Genomic DNA, 16,374 nt, shown 5'->3' with positions numbered 1-16,374 from the left:
CCATACTTCATGGGGAGCGACTGCATCGAAGGCTTTCTTCAATGGGTTGCAGACATAGAGGAAATATTTGATTCAATAGCGATCCCAGAGGAGAAGATGGTGGAAATTGTTGCATCCAGTTTAGAAGACGATGTTGCTTTTTGGTGGGATCAGTTGCGAAAATCTAGGAAGCAACAAGGTAAAAATCCTATTAGTTCTTGGCATTGGATGAAGAGACTTCTTGTGAAAAAATTCTTTCCTTTTGAATATAATATATATTTATTAAGGAATGGTTACAAGATTGTTCAACCCAATATCATGGTGGGTCTAGAAAAGATGGAGGAAGTTCTCGAAAAGGAAGAAACTGTGATGGATGCTATATTAATTGAAGATCCAATCATCCATAAGATGAAAGAAGAGATTCAAGAAAAACAAGATATTGAGCTTATTGAAACTCCTGTTGTTGAAACATATATTTCAAAAGATGAAGAACAACAATTGGATTCCTCTGAAATTAAAGGCATGGATGAATCTGTATTTGGAGAAGAAAATAATTCATACAAGGAGTTTGATTCTCAACTAGCCTATTCTAATCTTGTTTATGGAATTAATTATATGATTATTCCATCCAAATATGAGCAAGTCCTAATTCTACAAATTGAAGAGTTTATCTACACATCAAGTTCTATGCCTACTCAAGTTCATTTTAACGAGAACTCGAGGTCGAGTTCTTTACAAGTGAAGGAGTCTGATGTAGGACGAAATATGGTCACTTATGACACTAGGAAAAGAAGGAAGGCGTATCGTTGGGATTTTCTAATTGATTGAAGAAGAATTGGAGTGAAGAAGAATTGGAGCGAAGAAGTGAAAAGGGACATAGCAGGAATTTGCAGATTTGGCGTCCGAGCTCTGATTAGGACGCAAAATACCATTTCGGAAAGGGAACGACGCCACGAGTCAAACTCACAGCTTTGCTGTGATGTATGATGGATTTTGGCATTCTGAGGTCGTTTGGCCTTCCAAAACCGCATTCAAAGTTTCGTAGTTAATTTTCGGAATAAATTCTGTTTTTCAGTTTTAATGTAATAACTCCCCTAGCAGTTACAAGGGTTGAGAGTTGTGTATTTAGGCAGGTTTGTCTAACGTTTTTGTACACTTCAGATTTTAATACAATTAATCAAAGAGAGTTTCTCTTAATTTTCTGGTGGAATCCAGTTCCCTTGTTACTCAAGGTTTTCGTTTGAAACCTTTATTGCTTGTGCTGCGTCATACCCTCTCCCAATACCACTTGTGTCGAGAAAAAAAAAATATTCATCTATTTGACCATTGGTAAAATGTAAGAGCATCTCCAACCGATATGTCAAAAGTGCCTCATAGACATTTAACAGTTAGAAATAACATCTCACACACTCCAACCGATGTGTCAAAGCTGATGTGGAATGAAGGCTGAAGATTGAGATGTTATTTTTGACATCCCAAAAGCAAGATGTCAAATGAATATTTTATTATTTTTTCTTTTCTATTCTTTTTAATTAAAAATAAATCAACACTAAAATGTAATAAAATAATAATTTAATTTGACATATCGGGTGAAGTGTAAAGCTGTGTAAGATGTCAAATTGCCACATCAGCCATCAAATTTAAATTTGATGTTTGGTATTTGACATCTCCCTTGGAGATGCTCTAAATAGCCCTTTTTTTCATTCAAAGAAGGAAAAGATAAATCATAATTAAATTATGTTAACCATCTTTTGTTCTCCTCAGTCGTTTTGAATTAATGGATCTTTAGAAACGTAACCCCATTTCAAGTTACAAGTTTACAACAACAAAGAGCCATAAAGTACAAACTATGTGGCTATTTCAACGACTGCAGCTCAAGGAATCAACAAGAATAAATAGGGCGAACAGACAAACATCTATCTATTTGCTTTTTTTTTGGGTAAGGAACTTTTTTTTAAAAAAAAAAAACGCCGTTGATCATTAATTAACAAAGACCATGGAATTTTAAAACATTAAACATAAACTGAAGTCTTAGCATACGATCAGCTTTCAGAAGTCCTCCTAATCCGTTGCACCAAACAGCATTCCCTACCAAGCGGCCCAAACAGAAAAACATAAGAATGTTCTGTCATCTATTCTTGCTTCCGGGAATCTTTGAGTTGTCCCCTCTTTTGAATAGCCAGGCAAAATCGCAGGCGCCATGCGTCAACAACAGACTCTGGCAATGAGGATGCCACGGCCCAAAGAAGCGTATGGGGCCAGTAAGGAGTGCAACGAGGTTCATACCCTATCCAGCGCAGAGCTGCCCGGGCATAACCGTCAGTTGATGGTACAAAGAAGGAAGATCTCCTAATAGATGCCATCTTTGTTGCCACATACAATGGAACCTGCAAAGACAAACTCCTCAGTTGATGATAAAAGAACTCAAAGCAAAGTCAATACCAACAATCATCCCAGGTGACAAGCATCCAACGCTCAACAGATTAGTGGCCAAAATTTGGCGATGCGCATATAGAGTCAGGGCATAAGGGTATTTAATATCATCTAAACGGAATACTTTTAAACATCACACAATCTAGGAAATGTTTAACCACCATTTTCTAACCCCACATATCACTAAACCACAAAGCTCATGTAGATGATCAGAAACCCAGGCAGGCAGGAAGTACAACGCACAGGACTCATCTCAACTATGGACCATGTCAACATTACTAACATACTCTTTGAATGTCATTCACATTCAAAAGTCTTCAATTTGCAATGCATCTATCCTAAATTGTGTTGGCATCAGTTTTCCATTACCAATAACAACTCCATGACAGGTTTTACACTACCTATGATGCAATCAGATAATATATGAAGTTTGATGCGATACATCAATGGCCTCTGAAAAGGAAAGCATTCTGAAACTACTTAACCATCGACATATAACTACCATGTGGGAAGGCAAATTTTTTGATATCCTCAAAGTAAATTTGTGAACTCGATGAAGGCATAAAGAAGAAAACCAAGGAAAGAGAGTTTCTACCTAATACTTGGCAAGGAAAGACCAACTGAGGTTGGGAAATGATTGAGTTTTTCATTGCATAATGGTATTCCACTTTGGACAACAACTGGGCAAACTTTTTATACTGGGCAACTCCATTGCAACACATGACACAACACTTCTATAGGTTTTTTTTTTCAATTGTTTAAGAGTTTGCTCAATTGAGCTTCAATTGTTGACAGTTTACGTAATATTAAGCTCGTGTAAACATGTTTTATTTGCCCAATAAATAGTGCATCAATTACCCAAGACCCTACCAAGTGAGCTAGCTACCATCTTTAATTATAAAATTTTTATAATATCCTTTAATAAGAGAAGTAAAAATAATACCTGACACTGAACGTCAATCCCACTTTTCTTGTATTCAACGTAGAGGCACCTAGAGAACTGATCAATATACCTGAAAACAGTCACAACATACAGCCTTTTCAGCAGCTAAACCAATCACCTTGTACTTCCAGCACTTCAAAATGAACAATGAACAAAAATAGATCCAATATACATAGATATATAACACAGTGAATAAATAGTGCAAATACTTACGCTTTTGTAGCTGCGTAAACAGCATAGAGAGGATCTGAGGGGATCACAATCGCAGCACCAGACCCAATATTGACGATAGCGCCTCTCTTCCTCTGAAGCATCCCTGGCAAAACAGCTTGAGTAACTTTTGTAGTGCCTTCAACATTGACCTTTATCAAGTTCTTCAACAGTTCCTCATCCACTTCATGAAAGAACCTAGCGTACGGGTACGATATCCCAACGTTGTTAACCAAAAGACCCACATCCAATCCTTCAATGGTCTCACGAATGCGCTTAACACCATCGTCAAGGTCACCAGTGAAATCAACCACGACGGTCTTGATCTGGGTTTTGCCGTATTTGGCCAGGATTGAATCTGAGACGTCCTTGAGCTTTTCTGGGTTGCGACCCACCAAGACCAGATTGAGCCCTTTACGAGCCAATTGAAAGGCGAAGGCTTTGCCAATGCCGTCAGTGGGTCCAGTGACGAGTGCCCAAGATCCATACTTTTTGAGATTCTTAGCAGGTCTGAGGAAATTGACATAGACCCATTGGAGGAAAGCTAAAGAGAATCTGAGAGCAGAGAGAGAACCCAGAGTGAAAAGCACAACGAGCCAGAAAGGCTGAGTCTTGAGGTGCTCCAGTAGACAAAAACCCATGTTCGTTTAGAAAGGTTTTGCTTGGAATCTGAAACGAAAATGGTGAACCCAAAGGTTGGGTTTGGCTCAGAAATAGAAGAAGAGGGGAGGGAGTGGCGTGAAGTAAAGGATGGAATTTAATTTATAGAAGCGTCTGAAATTGATAGAAGGAAGAGTTGGATGAAGTAGATGAGCGGAAAACCACCACATTTAACTAACTCTGTTCCCGGGGCGAGAAAAGGACAACTACATAATACATTTAATTATTTTTTGTTCGTATTTTAGGAGAAGAAAAAGATGAAGGAAATTTCCCCAAGTTTGATTTACTCTTCCATTAGTAAGGCATTCTCCAACCCATTTTGTCATAAACCTAAATTTTCTCATTCTAAAAAGTAATTATTTGGATTTTGCCCGTACTCAAACTGTTTTTTCTCCTAACCTTTAAGACTCAAAATTTTAAATCTTCAACTTTATTAAATTATTTAAAAATAGTTTAAGTTTAATTTTTTTTCATGGATAACTTTTCTTCATTTAATCTTTTTAAATAACTTCATAATTTAATTTTTTGAATAATTTGACTTAAAAAAAATTGAAATTCCATAAATATAATTTTATTTGAGAAATATGTGGGTATTTATAGAGTTTGGAGTTAGTTTTAGGGTTGGATATGATTTAGATTAATTTAAAATATTATTTTAACTGTTGGATTTAAATTTCAGCCGTTGGATTTTTTTTACCGTTAAAATAACTTGAATTTAATATGGATCGTTGATTTGGGTTATTGTTGGAACAAAAAAAAAGGTAAAAAAAGAAGTGTTGCAACACCAGTAACGCGACACATGGCACCCCATTGATTCCTCCTTACACATGGGCTGTGTCAGCCTTGAGTGGGCTCCACTAAAATTTTTTCTTGCATGCACTGGTATTTGGGCCCAAGTTTGGGTTTCTCAAATTTTAGCTCCTTAATTTTCTTGGGTTGTGAGAGAAATTAGGCTAAAATTTGTGATATTTTGGATTTGGCCTCATGGGTTGGAGATGACCTAATAAAAATGAAAATGACTTAGCAAAGGACCTATTGGTGTAGTAGTTTGGAGCAATTGCTCCCCCTTGAAAGATCATGAGTTTGAGTCTTAGCATCCGTATAGTGTGTGTGAATTTAGTATACTATCGCCCCTTTCAATAGGAAAAATCCTAAAAGAGAATAAATGAAAACGGTTAGTTGAAGACAAATTTGACCCAAGAATAAAAGTTAACAACAAAATGGTGGGGTGACTCCAAACCAACCTTGTTATAGGTGTTATAAATCCTCATTATTTTGGTTTATAAAATCTTCATCAATGTCGTTATATTTAAAGATAATAATTTTAGAGGCAGCTTGGAGGGACCCTTATTTATGAAATTTTGATTATGCAGCACAACGCACCTACCAATGGAGATTTCTTTAAATGTTGCTGGTGGAAGACGGCTCTAGAGGGTAAACTAAACGAAACTTAGGCCTTTATTATATATGTACGAAAATGTAATACAATTTGGCCAACAGTTCGAATTACTTGCTGAATCTATAGGATTTTGCTTAAGTTTCCACGCTTTTCATTCATTACATTGGTATTAATAAAATTATTTTATAATCCCTCCAGATCGTTCCAGCTTTATGGTTGATTTTACGCCATATTGTTACTGGAATGGCTCCCTTTATACCCCTTTGTACTCTTTATTTCCATTTTATCTAATAAATTTCTGTTGCCTTTTTATAGAAAAATAAACTTATTTTAATGTGCCGTCAATCTATACCCTGGTTGAGAAGTAAGGCCAAATTAAAGTTTGTTGACGGACAACACAACCAGACCAACTGCATAGTTTGGCTACTCTCTGCAAACAGAGACTAAGCTTAGATTGGCTCATCATCATTCTATATTTCCAGTACCAATAGGAATGAGACACAACACAACACAACACAACACACAACCAAAAACCATCAAATTAGTTGTAAATTTATTCATCCAGAAAAAGTAATCTCTTGTTGAGCATGATTTCAATGCTGCATCAAAATGCAACTCATAAATTTTTCTGTTGCTGGCTACATGATGCAGGAGCATCAATCCTAGTCAAAAAGGGCTAAGTTTTAGATATTTTAAATTATTAAATTAAATGTTTTCCTCTCTTCATTAGGATTTGGTTTAAGTTTCTTGTTTTGTTTCTATTTTCCTTTATCAATTAGGATTTCTTAGTAAACTAGGACTAGGAATTATAGGCTGGTGTATTCTAGTATAAATAGGCTATTAAGAGACTTTTTGTATTCAGTTTTTCAATCAATATAATTTCAGACTTCAGTCTAAAGAGTTTTCTTTGGGAATTTAGCCCTAGAACTCAAACTTCTTCGTTCCACTTCAATTCTACAGCTTTATCCTTCTATTCTCTGTATCTTGGGTACGTTGGGGTCGCTGGACAGCAGCTTATAGCCGCTGCCCTGCATCACTACATTTGTTTACTTTTGTTCTGTGCCTCCTGCAATTGGCCTCTCCTTCGCATCCCAATGAAGTACCTAAGGACGATGGCATTCAATAACACATCAGGCAAAACATGTATTATGAGCCACTGCACAGAGTGACCCCAATAGGGTGTGCAGAGATGCTCATAGCCAATCCATCTCATGCTTGCTTTGCTGTACATCTCTGGTGATGCAATGAAGAAGGAAGATGGCTTTAACTTTGTCATCTTTGTTGCCACCAACATAGGAATCTGCATCAAGTATAGGCAGGAGGGTAAGACTAATATTTATGCAGGAGCAGATGAACAACCTTCTTCATACAGAGATGGCATTTTTTTCCCAAATGATGGACTTAAGTTTCCCAAGAAATTTCCAAATTGGAGGACAAAATATATGTACATTTGGATATAAACAAATGAAAACACCCAATTTATTCATGTCAAAAGGATCCAGGGGGAAGAATGAGAACCTGACACTGAACGTCAATTCCATGCTTCTTGTATTCCAAACTAATGGATTGTGAGAACATTGAAATGTACCTGCCAATGCCATAACTCAATATATGAAGTAAGTTACAACTTACGATATGCAGGGAACTTCATAATTAGTTAGGACCCCATTTGAAGGAGCTAAGATGAATTGGGTTTCCCAAGAGGGCCAAGACAGGTCACAGGGTAACTCATTAACTCCATCTTTTTTCATAATGTTTAATTTCTCCCAAATTGTTCAAGAACAAATTATGATAAGAAGGGCAGCAAAACTTTAATAAGGGCTTCAAATTAATCAAACTGGTGTAATATATAGAATGCATTTGAGAGGTTCGTTCTCCAACCAAAACAAATGAAGCAAAATATGAAACAAAGATCTAAGAAAACTCACGCTTTGGAGGCAGCATAAATAGTGTAAAGAGGGTAAGAAGGGAGGATCTCAGAGGAAGCAGAGCCAATGTTGACAATTGCTCCTTTCTTCTTCTTAAGCATAATTGGAAGCACTTCCTTAGTCACCCAAGTGGCCCCCTCTATGTTCACCTTCATAGTGCTCTCCATCAGCTCCAAATCAACCTCATGAAAAAACCTCGCATAAGGGTAAGCCACCCCGGCATTATTAATCAAAATTCCAACATCAAGGCCTTTTATTCCTTCCTCTATGGCATTTCCTATCTCCTCCCCACTGAACTTGGCCAAGTCAATGACAATGTTCTTAATCTGAATTTGCCCACCATATTTTTCATGTAATTCAGTGGAGGTAGCTTCAAGCTTTGAAGGGTTTCGACCAACCAAGACAAGGTTAAGACCCTTTGAAGCAATTTCAAAGGCAAGGGCTTTTCCAATTCCATCAGTGGAGCCCGTGATGAGAGCCCATGAGCCATAGTTCTTGAGATTCTTTGGGGGTCTCAGAAACATGACCCATACCCATCTGAGAAAACTGATGATGGGTTTACAAAGAGAGATGAAGCCTATAGTGCTAGTTGCCACTATGAAAATTTCTTGGAATTCCATTGCCAGAGTTTCAGTGGAGAAATTGGTAGGGCTTGGTTTATCAGTCAGAAGGCGTGAGTGCAACAAGAATTAAAGAGGGCAAGGAGAAGGAGTCTCAGACCCAAGAAAAATAATAATTAAAATAAAAATAAAAATCTAATGGTGTTGTAAAATAAACGAGATACGCTAGAATATTGAGCTGCACGTAAAGTAAATGAGACACAACATTTAACGAGGTTCGGCCATGCCTATGTCCTCGGAGAGCAACAGCAGTAACTTTTCCACTATGTAAAATAATAGGGCTACAACTTTAGTGTTTACAATATATGTGGCTCACTGATTTTTCTCTCTTGGAGAATTTCTTTATGCTCTCTTTTTCCTCCTCTCACTCTCCCTTTTTTTTCCTTCTCTTCTTTCTTCTCTTCCTTTCTCTTCTCTCTGCCTGGGCTCTCTCTGCCTTCTCTGATGGTTGGTGTGTTCGACAATTGCAAAAGAGGGAAGCCTTCTATAGGCAAATGTCTAGCCATTCCCGTGAGTGTGCAGGAAAGCATTATGCACAGCCTTCTATAGGCAAATGTCTAGCCATTCCCGTGAGTGTGTAGGAAAGCATATGCACTCCTCAAACCAACAGTAAGTGGGCTCCACATGTTTATTTTTTACAACAAATGGTGAAAAATGAAAACAAAAAACTTGTTAGCATTTCATTTTCACTTTTTTTGAAAATTGAAAACATGTTTGGTAACAGATTTCGTTTTCAGTTTTCAAAAAAGTGAAATCTAGTTTTTAAAATCACCCTTATTTTTTAAAACAACTTGAAAGTGTTTTCAGTTTTCAGTTTTCGTTTACATTTTTTTTTGCACTCCTATTTTAATCATTAATTTTACATCATGACACATGAAATGCCCTCTGGTTATCAAAATTTGGTATTTGGGACCTCCCGACTTGGACCCAGTCACTCAATTGTTGCGTTTGGCAATTGACCCAATCCAAGCCTTAGGAACTCCATTTCCAAAATTCACAAAAAAATCATCCTAATTCCAAAAAATTCACCGAAAAATACTACGAACTCTTTGTAGCATACATTTTCATTCTGTGATCTCAAATTCACAATTGGACCTCAAAAATTTCCATTTTCAAGTTTCACATGAAATTGAAAATTGAAAATAGTTACCAAACATCTTGTGTTCATTTTTCACTTTTCACTTATTAAAAAATAAAAAATGAAAACTAAAAACTAAAAACTGAAATGGTTATCAAATGGACTCGTAATGTGTGTGTCATACTCATATGCCATATGGGTCTATGCCAAATGATTAGTTCAAAAGATTCCCTATTTATAGATATGCCCCCTGTGCTTTCAAAATAGTCTCAGATTACAACATGTTCTTTGAAATGTCTCAGTATAACACCTATACTTTTAATAAGTGTTTCACGTTAGCTATTCCGTCAAATCTAAGAGAAGTTTTGTTAGCTGATGTGGTCCTCACTTCTTTTCAATCTCTTAACAAGGGAGATGAATGGTTAGTCAGGTTGAGAAAACAGGGAATTTGGGAGAAGGGTTTAGGGTTGAGGGACTTTCAGATTTGGGAATCTAGAGGTTCAAATTTGGGAGAATGTTTAAGATCAAATTTTCAGTCATTGTTTTCACTCCCCTTACTGAAATCCCCAAATCAAATTCCCCCCTTTCTCCCAAATCCCTCATTTTCTCCCAAATATGAACCTCCAAATTCCCAAATATGAAATTCCCTAAACCCTAAACCCTTCTCCTAAATTCCCCTTTTTCTCCCAAATTCCCCATTTTCTCAACCTGACTAACCCTTCCTCTCCCTTGTTAAGAGATTGAAAAGAAGTGGGGGCCACATCAACTAACGGAACTTCTCTCAAATCTGACGGAATAGCTAACATGAGACACTTATTGAAAGTATAGGTGGTAATTGAGACATTTCAAAGAACATGTGGTAATCTGAGACTATTTTAAAAGCATAGAGGGCATATCCATAAATAAACCATTAAATTATGCCAAATTATTATTTTGGTTTACAACTTGGGGCAAGTAATGTAGTCCATCTAGTTTTAATTTTTCACAAATTATATTACATTTGTATACTCTTGAATTTAAGGACAATTACATAATCTTGTGAAATTTTTAATGACATTAGGGCACATGCAGTGCAAAGTAGAGGATTATGCGAGTATCTTTACACTAAATGGGAGTTATTGGTCGTATCGGCTAACAAAATTGTCTGCCCTTTCATTTGCTAATTGTTGAGAAAATTGAGGAAATAAAGTCATTATCTTTGAATTTGATTATTTAAAACAACGATATTAATTATTATGCATCTAAGACAGACAATTGACATATTACCCATACAACAGGAATTTTCATGGTGCCATATTTTTCTTGTGCAAGTTTTTCAATTGGCCTCTCTTTCTGATCCTAAGAGAGTACCAAAAAATGAATGCACTCAATACGAAGTCCGGCAATGGATGTGTTACAAGGCACTGCACAGAATGGCCCCAGTAGGGCGAACATTGATGCTCATAACCAATCCATCGCATGCTTGCTTTGCTATACGTCTCTGGCGTTGGGACGAACAAGGGATATGCCTTGGTCCTGGACAACCTTGTCGACACGAACATAGGAATCTGCATTAATTAATTAATTATAAGCAACATCTACATAATTCATATGAAAAAAAAAGCAGCCATTTTAATTGATTTCAAAGAAGAAGAAAAAGAATGAGAACCTGGCACTGAATGTCAATTCCATGCTGCTTGTATTCCAAACTAATGCTTCTTGAGAACATTGAAAGGTACCTATATAATATCATAACTCATAAATTCATGATATATGCAGTTACACCTACCATTCAAACTTTGAATTTCAAGTGTCAAGATTTTTTCGGCTTTTGTTATGGGATTCTAATCTTTTGTATGGATTTTCTAATATATACAAGAATGAGATTTCAAACTTAAGACGTACGAAAGCGCACTGCTCTGGTTAACTATAACTTAATTTATGTCTAAATATTTCATGACTTTGGAAATGTACATCTGTGATGTGACGTGACGTGAATGTTCACCAACAAATTTTTGATAAAAGAGTTTTTAGGTGTTGACAAAAAACAAAAGAAGAAGACTTTTTTCGTTTTGAAAAACTTGTTGCGTATGGAAGTAAAAATGTAAAACCTTCAATCTCACACGGCTACAATACATAGAATGCACTTAAGACATTCAAGATTCAACCACAAAATTACTGCAAATTATGAAACAAAATGAAAGGCTTAATCAAGAAATTAACTCACGCTTTGGAAGCAGCATAATTAGTGTAGAGAGGAAAAGAAGGGATGGCAGAGGAACCAGAGCCAGAGCCAATATTGACAATAGCTCCCTTCTTCTTCTTGAGCATACTTGGAAGCACTACCCAAGTAATCCACGTGGCAGCCTCCATGTTCACCTTAATGCTATCCATCAGCTCCAAATCATCAACCTCATGAAAAATTTTTCCATAAGAGTAAGCCACTCCTGCATTGTTAACCAAAACACCAACATCAAGCCCTTTTATTTCCTCCTCTATGGCTTTAGCTATCTCCTCCCCACTGAGCTTGGCCAAGTCCATGACAATTTTCTTGATCTCAACTCGTGCACCAAATCTTTCATGTATTTCGTTGGCGGTAGCTTCGAGCTTTGAAACGTTTCGATCAAGCAGCACTAGGTTAAGACCCTTTGCAGCCATTTCAAAGGCAAGGGCTCTGCCAATTCCATCAGCTGCGCCAGTGATGAGAGCCCATGATCCATACTCCTTGAGATTCTTTGGGGGTCTCAGAAACATGACCCAAACCCATCTGAGAAAATTGATGGAGGTTTTGCAAAGAGAGATGAAGCCTATAGTGGTTGCTACCACTGTGAAAAGTTCTTGGAATTCCATTGATATATAATCTTATAGATATATTCAATCAGGTGTTTATATATAAAATTTGTAGACTAGGATGAGAAAGTAGAAGTAGGACACTGTAATTAAGTTTGATGGTGCGAGGAGAGCAAAAAGAAGAGTGGTTGGAGGTCGCAACACTAAATGGGAGGCAGAAAATTAATATCTATATACAACAACCTACACCAAAATAATTAAATATCAGCATGACCGGTCATGAAATTTTGAGAGCCCTGTGAGATGTAAAAATACAACAACTGAATGACATAATATGAATTCAAACCCGAATTGCCTACTAAAATTATGGCGTTAAATTCCAACACAACCAAATACACGTTTGTGTTATTGTCCTGCACGCTCGAGTATATATATATATATATATATATTACCTATATAATATTAATATATATAATATACATGTGAAAAAATTTCAGGGCCCTTAAAAATCGGAGCCCTATGCGGTGGCACTACTTGCTCAGTCACCCAAAAAGAAAAGAAAAAAATCTCATGGTTTTAATTTTGTTCATATCTGAGTTCAACCTAAACTCTAGTTTATTTCCAACAAGATTGTAATTTCATCATCAACACCATGCCATAGATCAGTAGTCAGTAAGATGTGGTAACGCATTTAGTTCACTAGTTTATTAGAGTTGGTGTAGCTCACGGATATAACTCGGATGCCGACAGTTATGCCCATACTATTTCGTAAAGTTGTAGTCCATGTTTTAGCTCTCACACTTTTAGTGTCCATTTAGATGGATTAATTTCAAATTTAGGGTTTTAGATCACATTGTATGATTAACCTGTTTGTTTAGAATACTACAATCTATGTATGACAAGATTTGAATGAGAAGAAAATGAAGAAAACGTATAGATTCCAAATGACTCATTGCAAATACTCATTTCAAATCCATTCCAAACATTCTACATCAATCTACGTAGTTTTTCTATTCTTTTTAACACATTTAGCCTTGTCCTATTTCTTTCAAATGTTTCCATTCAAATAAAGCTTTATTTCTCGGTGGCTCACATTTCAAAATAAAAAGGTTCTTGTTGTAACGGGGTCTAGCCCAATGTAAATGACATTGACTTGCATAATAGTGGTCTCAGGTTTAGACTTCCATAACACCTTGGTATGCGTATAAAAAACCCCCCCTCCCCTTATAGTTTAAAGTTTAAACTATACACTTTTATTAAAGGCTTATTTGTGGAAATACTCCCATGTGGTTTCCAAGTTGTCTCAGTTTGCCTCCTAAAGTTTTAAATAACTCAATCTCCCCCTTGAACTTCCATTCCATTAGTTTTCAAATAAAAATGGTTAAATCCACTGATGTGGCATGAGTATTTTGGTAATTTTAACTTTTAAATATTGAAAATGCTTGAATTATTCAAAATCAAATATGTAAAATAATAAAATAACATAAAAATTTAAAGACAAAAAAGAATTAACACATCCTTAAAGTTCTACATCATCTTATTCGGCTCCATTGCACCACCACCCCACTGTACACCCCAACCACATCACCAGCCGCCCACAACCACCAGGTTGGTAGACTGTAATGTGGAGTGGCAGTTGTTGTTATGGAGTGGTGGAAGAGAGAGATGAGCAAGGATGGATCTAAAAAAAATCTTGTCTTCTGCTTCCCTTTGTAGTAGTTGGGTTGTCTTCCCTTTTCAATTTGTCATTTTCTTATTATTTTAATTTGAATAGATACACTTTTAATTATGTTGTTGAACATATATTTATTTCGATCATATCAATTTTTTGTTGTTGCATTTAATATGTATTTATTTTATGCTAAATCTTATAGAAAATTAGTCATAGCTATGAATTAGCGTGGTTTATATGATTTAGTGTCTACTTTTATTTTAGCTAGCCTGCCTGTCGAAAAATTCCTGGTTCTACCATTGCCTAAACTGTTGTTTGTCCTGTTGGATTTTTGAACTTAATTCTATGATAATACTTATTATCTTCACTCAAAATTTTCCATTTATCTACACTAGCACCTGTCATTTTCCAAATTTGTACCAACAAAGTTAAAACCCCTGCAGAGGACAAGAAAGAACAGAAGCCACTTCTACAACAGAGCCATCAAGAGAAAGATCCCCTTCCAACAGACATCAAGGCAAAAAAATCCCCTTCCACCACCTAGTAGCATATATATAAAGACCTGTCCAAACTCTTTTGAACAATAAGTAGCTCAAAATTGCTGATATTTTGATGTTTTGATTGATGCTTGGTTTATTAAAATATGATCAATATTTTAACATGAAAATCAGCATATAAAACATGTTATTAGTCTATCTTTTGTAATTTAAACTTGCTAAACAAAACATGATGCCATTATTTAGATTTCCATGTCTATATAAGTAATACCATCTTTCCTACATATTTTCATGACTTTATACACATTTCACATTGTTTTTAAATCTGCAACATCAGCACCATTGCTAGTAATAACTATTATTTTATCACAAACCTCCCCTCCGTCACTCCAAATAACTAAAAACTAGCAAATAAACAAATACGGAGATTGGAAAATAGGCTTCCATAACAATTAAAGGCAATACATAATTAAAAAGAGTTGCAATAATCTGATATTTTAATTTTAAATTTGGTCTTTATATATATAGAAGCAACTTATAAATTAGTAGCAGTAGCTAGCTAGCTAGTTATGCATAGTGTAGCTTGGCCCTTCTTTTCAAGCCAATAGAGAGGCGCCAAGCGTCAAGAAGAGACTCGGGGACCAAGCTCCCCAAGCACCACTGAAGAGAGTGAGCCCAAAACGGTGTGCAGCGGGCCTCATACCCAATACGCCGAATCGCTGCTTTGGCATACGCATGCGGCGTCGGTATGAACAGAGATGACCCCTCGATGGATGCCACCTTTGACACCATCTTTGTTGCTACGTATAATGGCACCTGGCTCTGCACATCAATGCCATAACGCTTGTATTCCACGTGGAGGGATCTTGACAATTGGTCCACATAACTGCATAGGGTTAAATAAACACGAAATTTAATTTACTTAAATTGATCACCGTAGAACTTGCGTTTAGAGAAAAAATAATATGTCTATAAATTGTAAATGTTGAGTTATACGCTAACTAAATGGTTAATTTTTTTTTTCTAAGTGACCAAGTTGAAATTTTGTGTGAGGAAAGAAATATTTAACCCTTTAATAATATAACCAATCCAATTAATTGATTATTTACCCCTACAAAACCCAATTAACCAATTAATTCATTATTTACCCCTATAATAATGTATGCTTACGCTTTGGTAGCGGCGTAGACGGTGAAGAGAGGATGTGAGGGCACGACAATGCCTGCGCCAGACCCAATATTGACAACGGCACCTCTCTTCCTCTCAACCATTCCTCGTAAAACCGCCATGGTCACTCTGGTTGTGCCCTCCACATTCACCTTTACCACATTCGTCCACACTTGCTCATCCACCTCATGCAAAAATCTAGCACTTGGGTACGTCACCCCAACGTTGTTTATCAAAACGCCGACGTCCAGCCCTCTGATCTCCTCCTCTAGCAGCTCATTCATACCAACCAAGCTACCGACGGAGAAGTCGAAGGCGATGGTTTTTATTTGGGTGGTGGGATAATTTTCTTGGATTTCTTTCGAGACTGATTTGAGCTTGGCGGAGTTGCGGCTGACTAGGATTAAGTTGAGGCCTTTTTGGGCTAGTTGGTAGGCGAAGGCTTTTCCTATGCCGTCGGTGGCGCCGGTGACCATAGCCCATGAGCCGTATTTTTTGAGGTTTTTAGGGGGTCTGAGGAAGATGATGAAAACCCAGTTGGCCAGAGAGGTGGCTTGTTTGAGAAAGACGAAGAAACCTAGAGATGAGAGAAGGAGAAGCCAGATGGGTTGGTTTGTTAGGTGATGAATGCATGAAGAAGAAGGTACCATTTGTATTTATTTTTTTGGAATTTTGGGTAGAAAGACAATGGACTTGTTGTGGGAGATTTATAATGCTTTATTATGGGGAGTTTGGAAGGAGAAATTAGAATAAGCGCTTAATTATTATGGGGTGATCATTTATGATAAGAGTTTTTTTTTTTTTTTTTTGGTCGTATATAGTTTAAGAGTTTGATTTAGGAAATTTGATCTTTTTATCAGTTAGTTTAACTGTTAATTTAAAGGGATGAAAGTGAGCAGAAGAACGGCAAGTTTTAATTACTGAGGTTTTGTGAAGATTGTGAGGCCACGCTGCTGCTGAAAAGGGCATGGTTTGCATTTATTTCGGGCAACTTTGACGGAGTTCGATCCCGCTCACGT

At 36.6% G+C, this 16,374-nt stretch overlaps 4 protein-coding genes across 4 annotated transcripts; all 4 read right to left on the bottom strand.

Moving 5' to 3' along the window:
* Positions 1–1,746: 1,746 nt before the first annotated feature.
* Positions 1,747–4,412, bottom strand: LOC110760517 (very-long-chain 3-oxoacyl-CoA reductase 1). The gene is made up of 3 exons (XM_021962795.2): positions 3,569–4,412; positions 3,356–3,425; positions 1,747–2,366 (listed from the first exon to the last, which is right to left on the bottom strand). Exons 1-3 carry the CDS (start codon positions 4,204–4,206, stop codon positions 2,112–2,114), a joined length of 963 nt encoding a protein of 320 aa, XP_021818487.1. The 5' UTR covers positions 4,207–4,412; the 3' UTR covers positions 1,747–2,111.
* Positions 4,413–6,445: 2,033 nt separating this feature from the next.
* LOC110760507 (very-long-chain 3-oxoacyl-CoA reductase 1) lies at positions 6,446–8,657 on the bottom strand. Its single transcript, XM_021962788.2, has 3 exons — positions 7,553–8,657; positions 7,143–7,212; positions 6,446–6,924 (listed from the first exon to the last, which is right to left on the bottom strand). The coding sequence occupies exons 1-3, from the start codon at positions 8,170–8,172 to the stop codon at positions 6,661–6,663; spliced, it is 954 nt and encodes a 317-aa protein (XP_021818480.2). The 5' UTR covers positions 8,173–8,657; the 3' UTR covers positions 6,446–6,660.
* Positions 8,658–10,425: 1,768 nt separating this feature from the next.
* LOC110760505 (very-long-chain 3-oxoacyl-CoA reductase 1) lies at positions 10,426–12,383 on the bottom strand. Its single transcript, XM_021962787.2, has 3 exons — positions 11,457–12,383; positions 10,899–10,968; positions 10,426–10,797 (listed from the first exon to the last, which is right to left on the bottom strand). Exons 1-3 carry the CDS (start codon positions 12,077–12,079, stop codon positions 10,534–10,536), a joined length of 957 nt encoding a protein of 318 aa, XP_021818479.2. The 5' UTR covers positions 12,080–12,383; the 3' UTR covers positions 10,426–10,533.
* Positions 12,384–14,667: 2,284 nt separating this feature from the next.
* LOC110747680 (very-long-chain 3-oxoacyl-CoA reductase-like protein At1g24470) lies at positions 14,668–16,086 on the bottom strand. The gene is made up of 2 exons (XM_021947816.2): positions 15,359–16,086; positions 14,668–15,074 (listed from the first exon to the last, which is right to left on the bottom strand). Exons 1-2 carry the CDS (start codon positions 16,003–16,005, stop codon positions 14,756–14,758), a joined length of 966 nt encoding a protein of 321 aa, XP_021803508.2. The 5' UTR covers positions 16,006–16,086; the 3' UTR covers positions 14,668–14,755.
* Positions 16,087–16,374: the final 288 nt, after the last annotated feature.

This window comes from Prunus avium, chromosome 1, assembly GCF_965620075.1.
Source record: "Prunus avium chromosome 1, drPruAviu1.hap1.1, whole genome shotgun sequence".
In the NCBI taxonomy this organism is placed as follows: Eukaryota; Viridiplantae; Streptophyta; class Magnoliopsida; order Rosales; family Rosaceae; genus Prunus; species Prunus avium.
Note: the sequence above shows the minus strand (reverse complement) of the source record. Positions and strands in the feature narration are given on the sequence as shown.

What these genes read in the sequence shown, in the direction of transcription:
- LOC110760507 (XM_021962788.2), bottom strand. Translation starts at nt 8,172, where the DNA reads ATGGAATTCCAAGAAATTTTCATAGTGGCAACTAGCACTATAGGCTTC. An exon ending in ATTTATGCTGCCTCCAAAGC is followed by an intron (nt 7,213 to 7,552) that starts GTGAGTTTTCTT and finishes TGGCATTGGCAG; the next exon opens with GTACATTTCAATGTTCTCAC. An exon ending in GAATTGACGTTCAGTGTCAG is followed by an intron (nt 6,925 to 7,142) that starts GTTCTCATTCTT and finishes TACTTGATGCAG; the next exon opens with ATTCCTATGTTGGTGGCAAC.
- LOC110760517 (XM_021962795.2), bottom strand. Translation starts at nt 4,206, where the DNA reads ATGGGTTTTTGTCTACTGGAGCACCTCAAGACTCAGCCTTTCTGGCTC. An exon ending in GTTTACGCAGCTACAAAAGC is followed by an intron (nt 3,426 to 3,568) that starts GTAAGTATTTGC and finishes GACTGTTTTCAG; the next exon opens with GTATATTGATCAGTTCTCTA. An exon ending in GGATTGACGTTCAGTGTCAG is followed by an intron (nt 2,367 to 3,355) that starts GTATTATTTTTA and finishes TTGTCTTTGCAG; the next exon opens with GTTCCATTGTATGTGGCAAC.
- LOC110747680 (XM_021947816.2), bottom strand. Translation starts at nt 16,005, where the DNA reads ATGGTACCTTCTTCTTCATGCATTCATCACCTAACAAACCAACCCATC. An exon ending in GTCTACGCCGCTACCAAAGC is followed by an intron (nt 15,075 to 15,358) that starts GTAAGCATACAT and finishes AACCCTATGCAG; the next exon opens with TTATGTGGACCAATTGTCAA.
- LOC110760505 (XM_021962787.2), bottom strand. Translation starts at nt 12,079, where the DNA reads ATGGAATTCCAAGAACTTTTCACAGTGGTAGCAACCACTATAGGCTTC. An exon ending in AATTATGCTGCTTCCAAAGC is followed by an intron (nt 10,969 to 11,456) that starts GTGAGTTAATTT and finishes GATATTATATAG; the next exon opens with GTACCTTTCAATGTTCTCAA. An exon ending in GAATTGACATTCAGTGCCAG is followed by an intron (nt 10,798 to 10,898) that starts GTTCTCATTCTT and finishes TAATTAATGCAG; the next exon opens with ATTCCTATGTTCGTGTCGAC.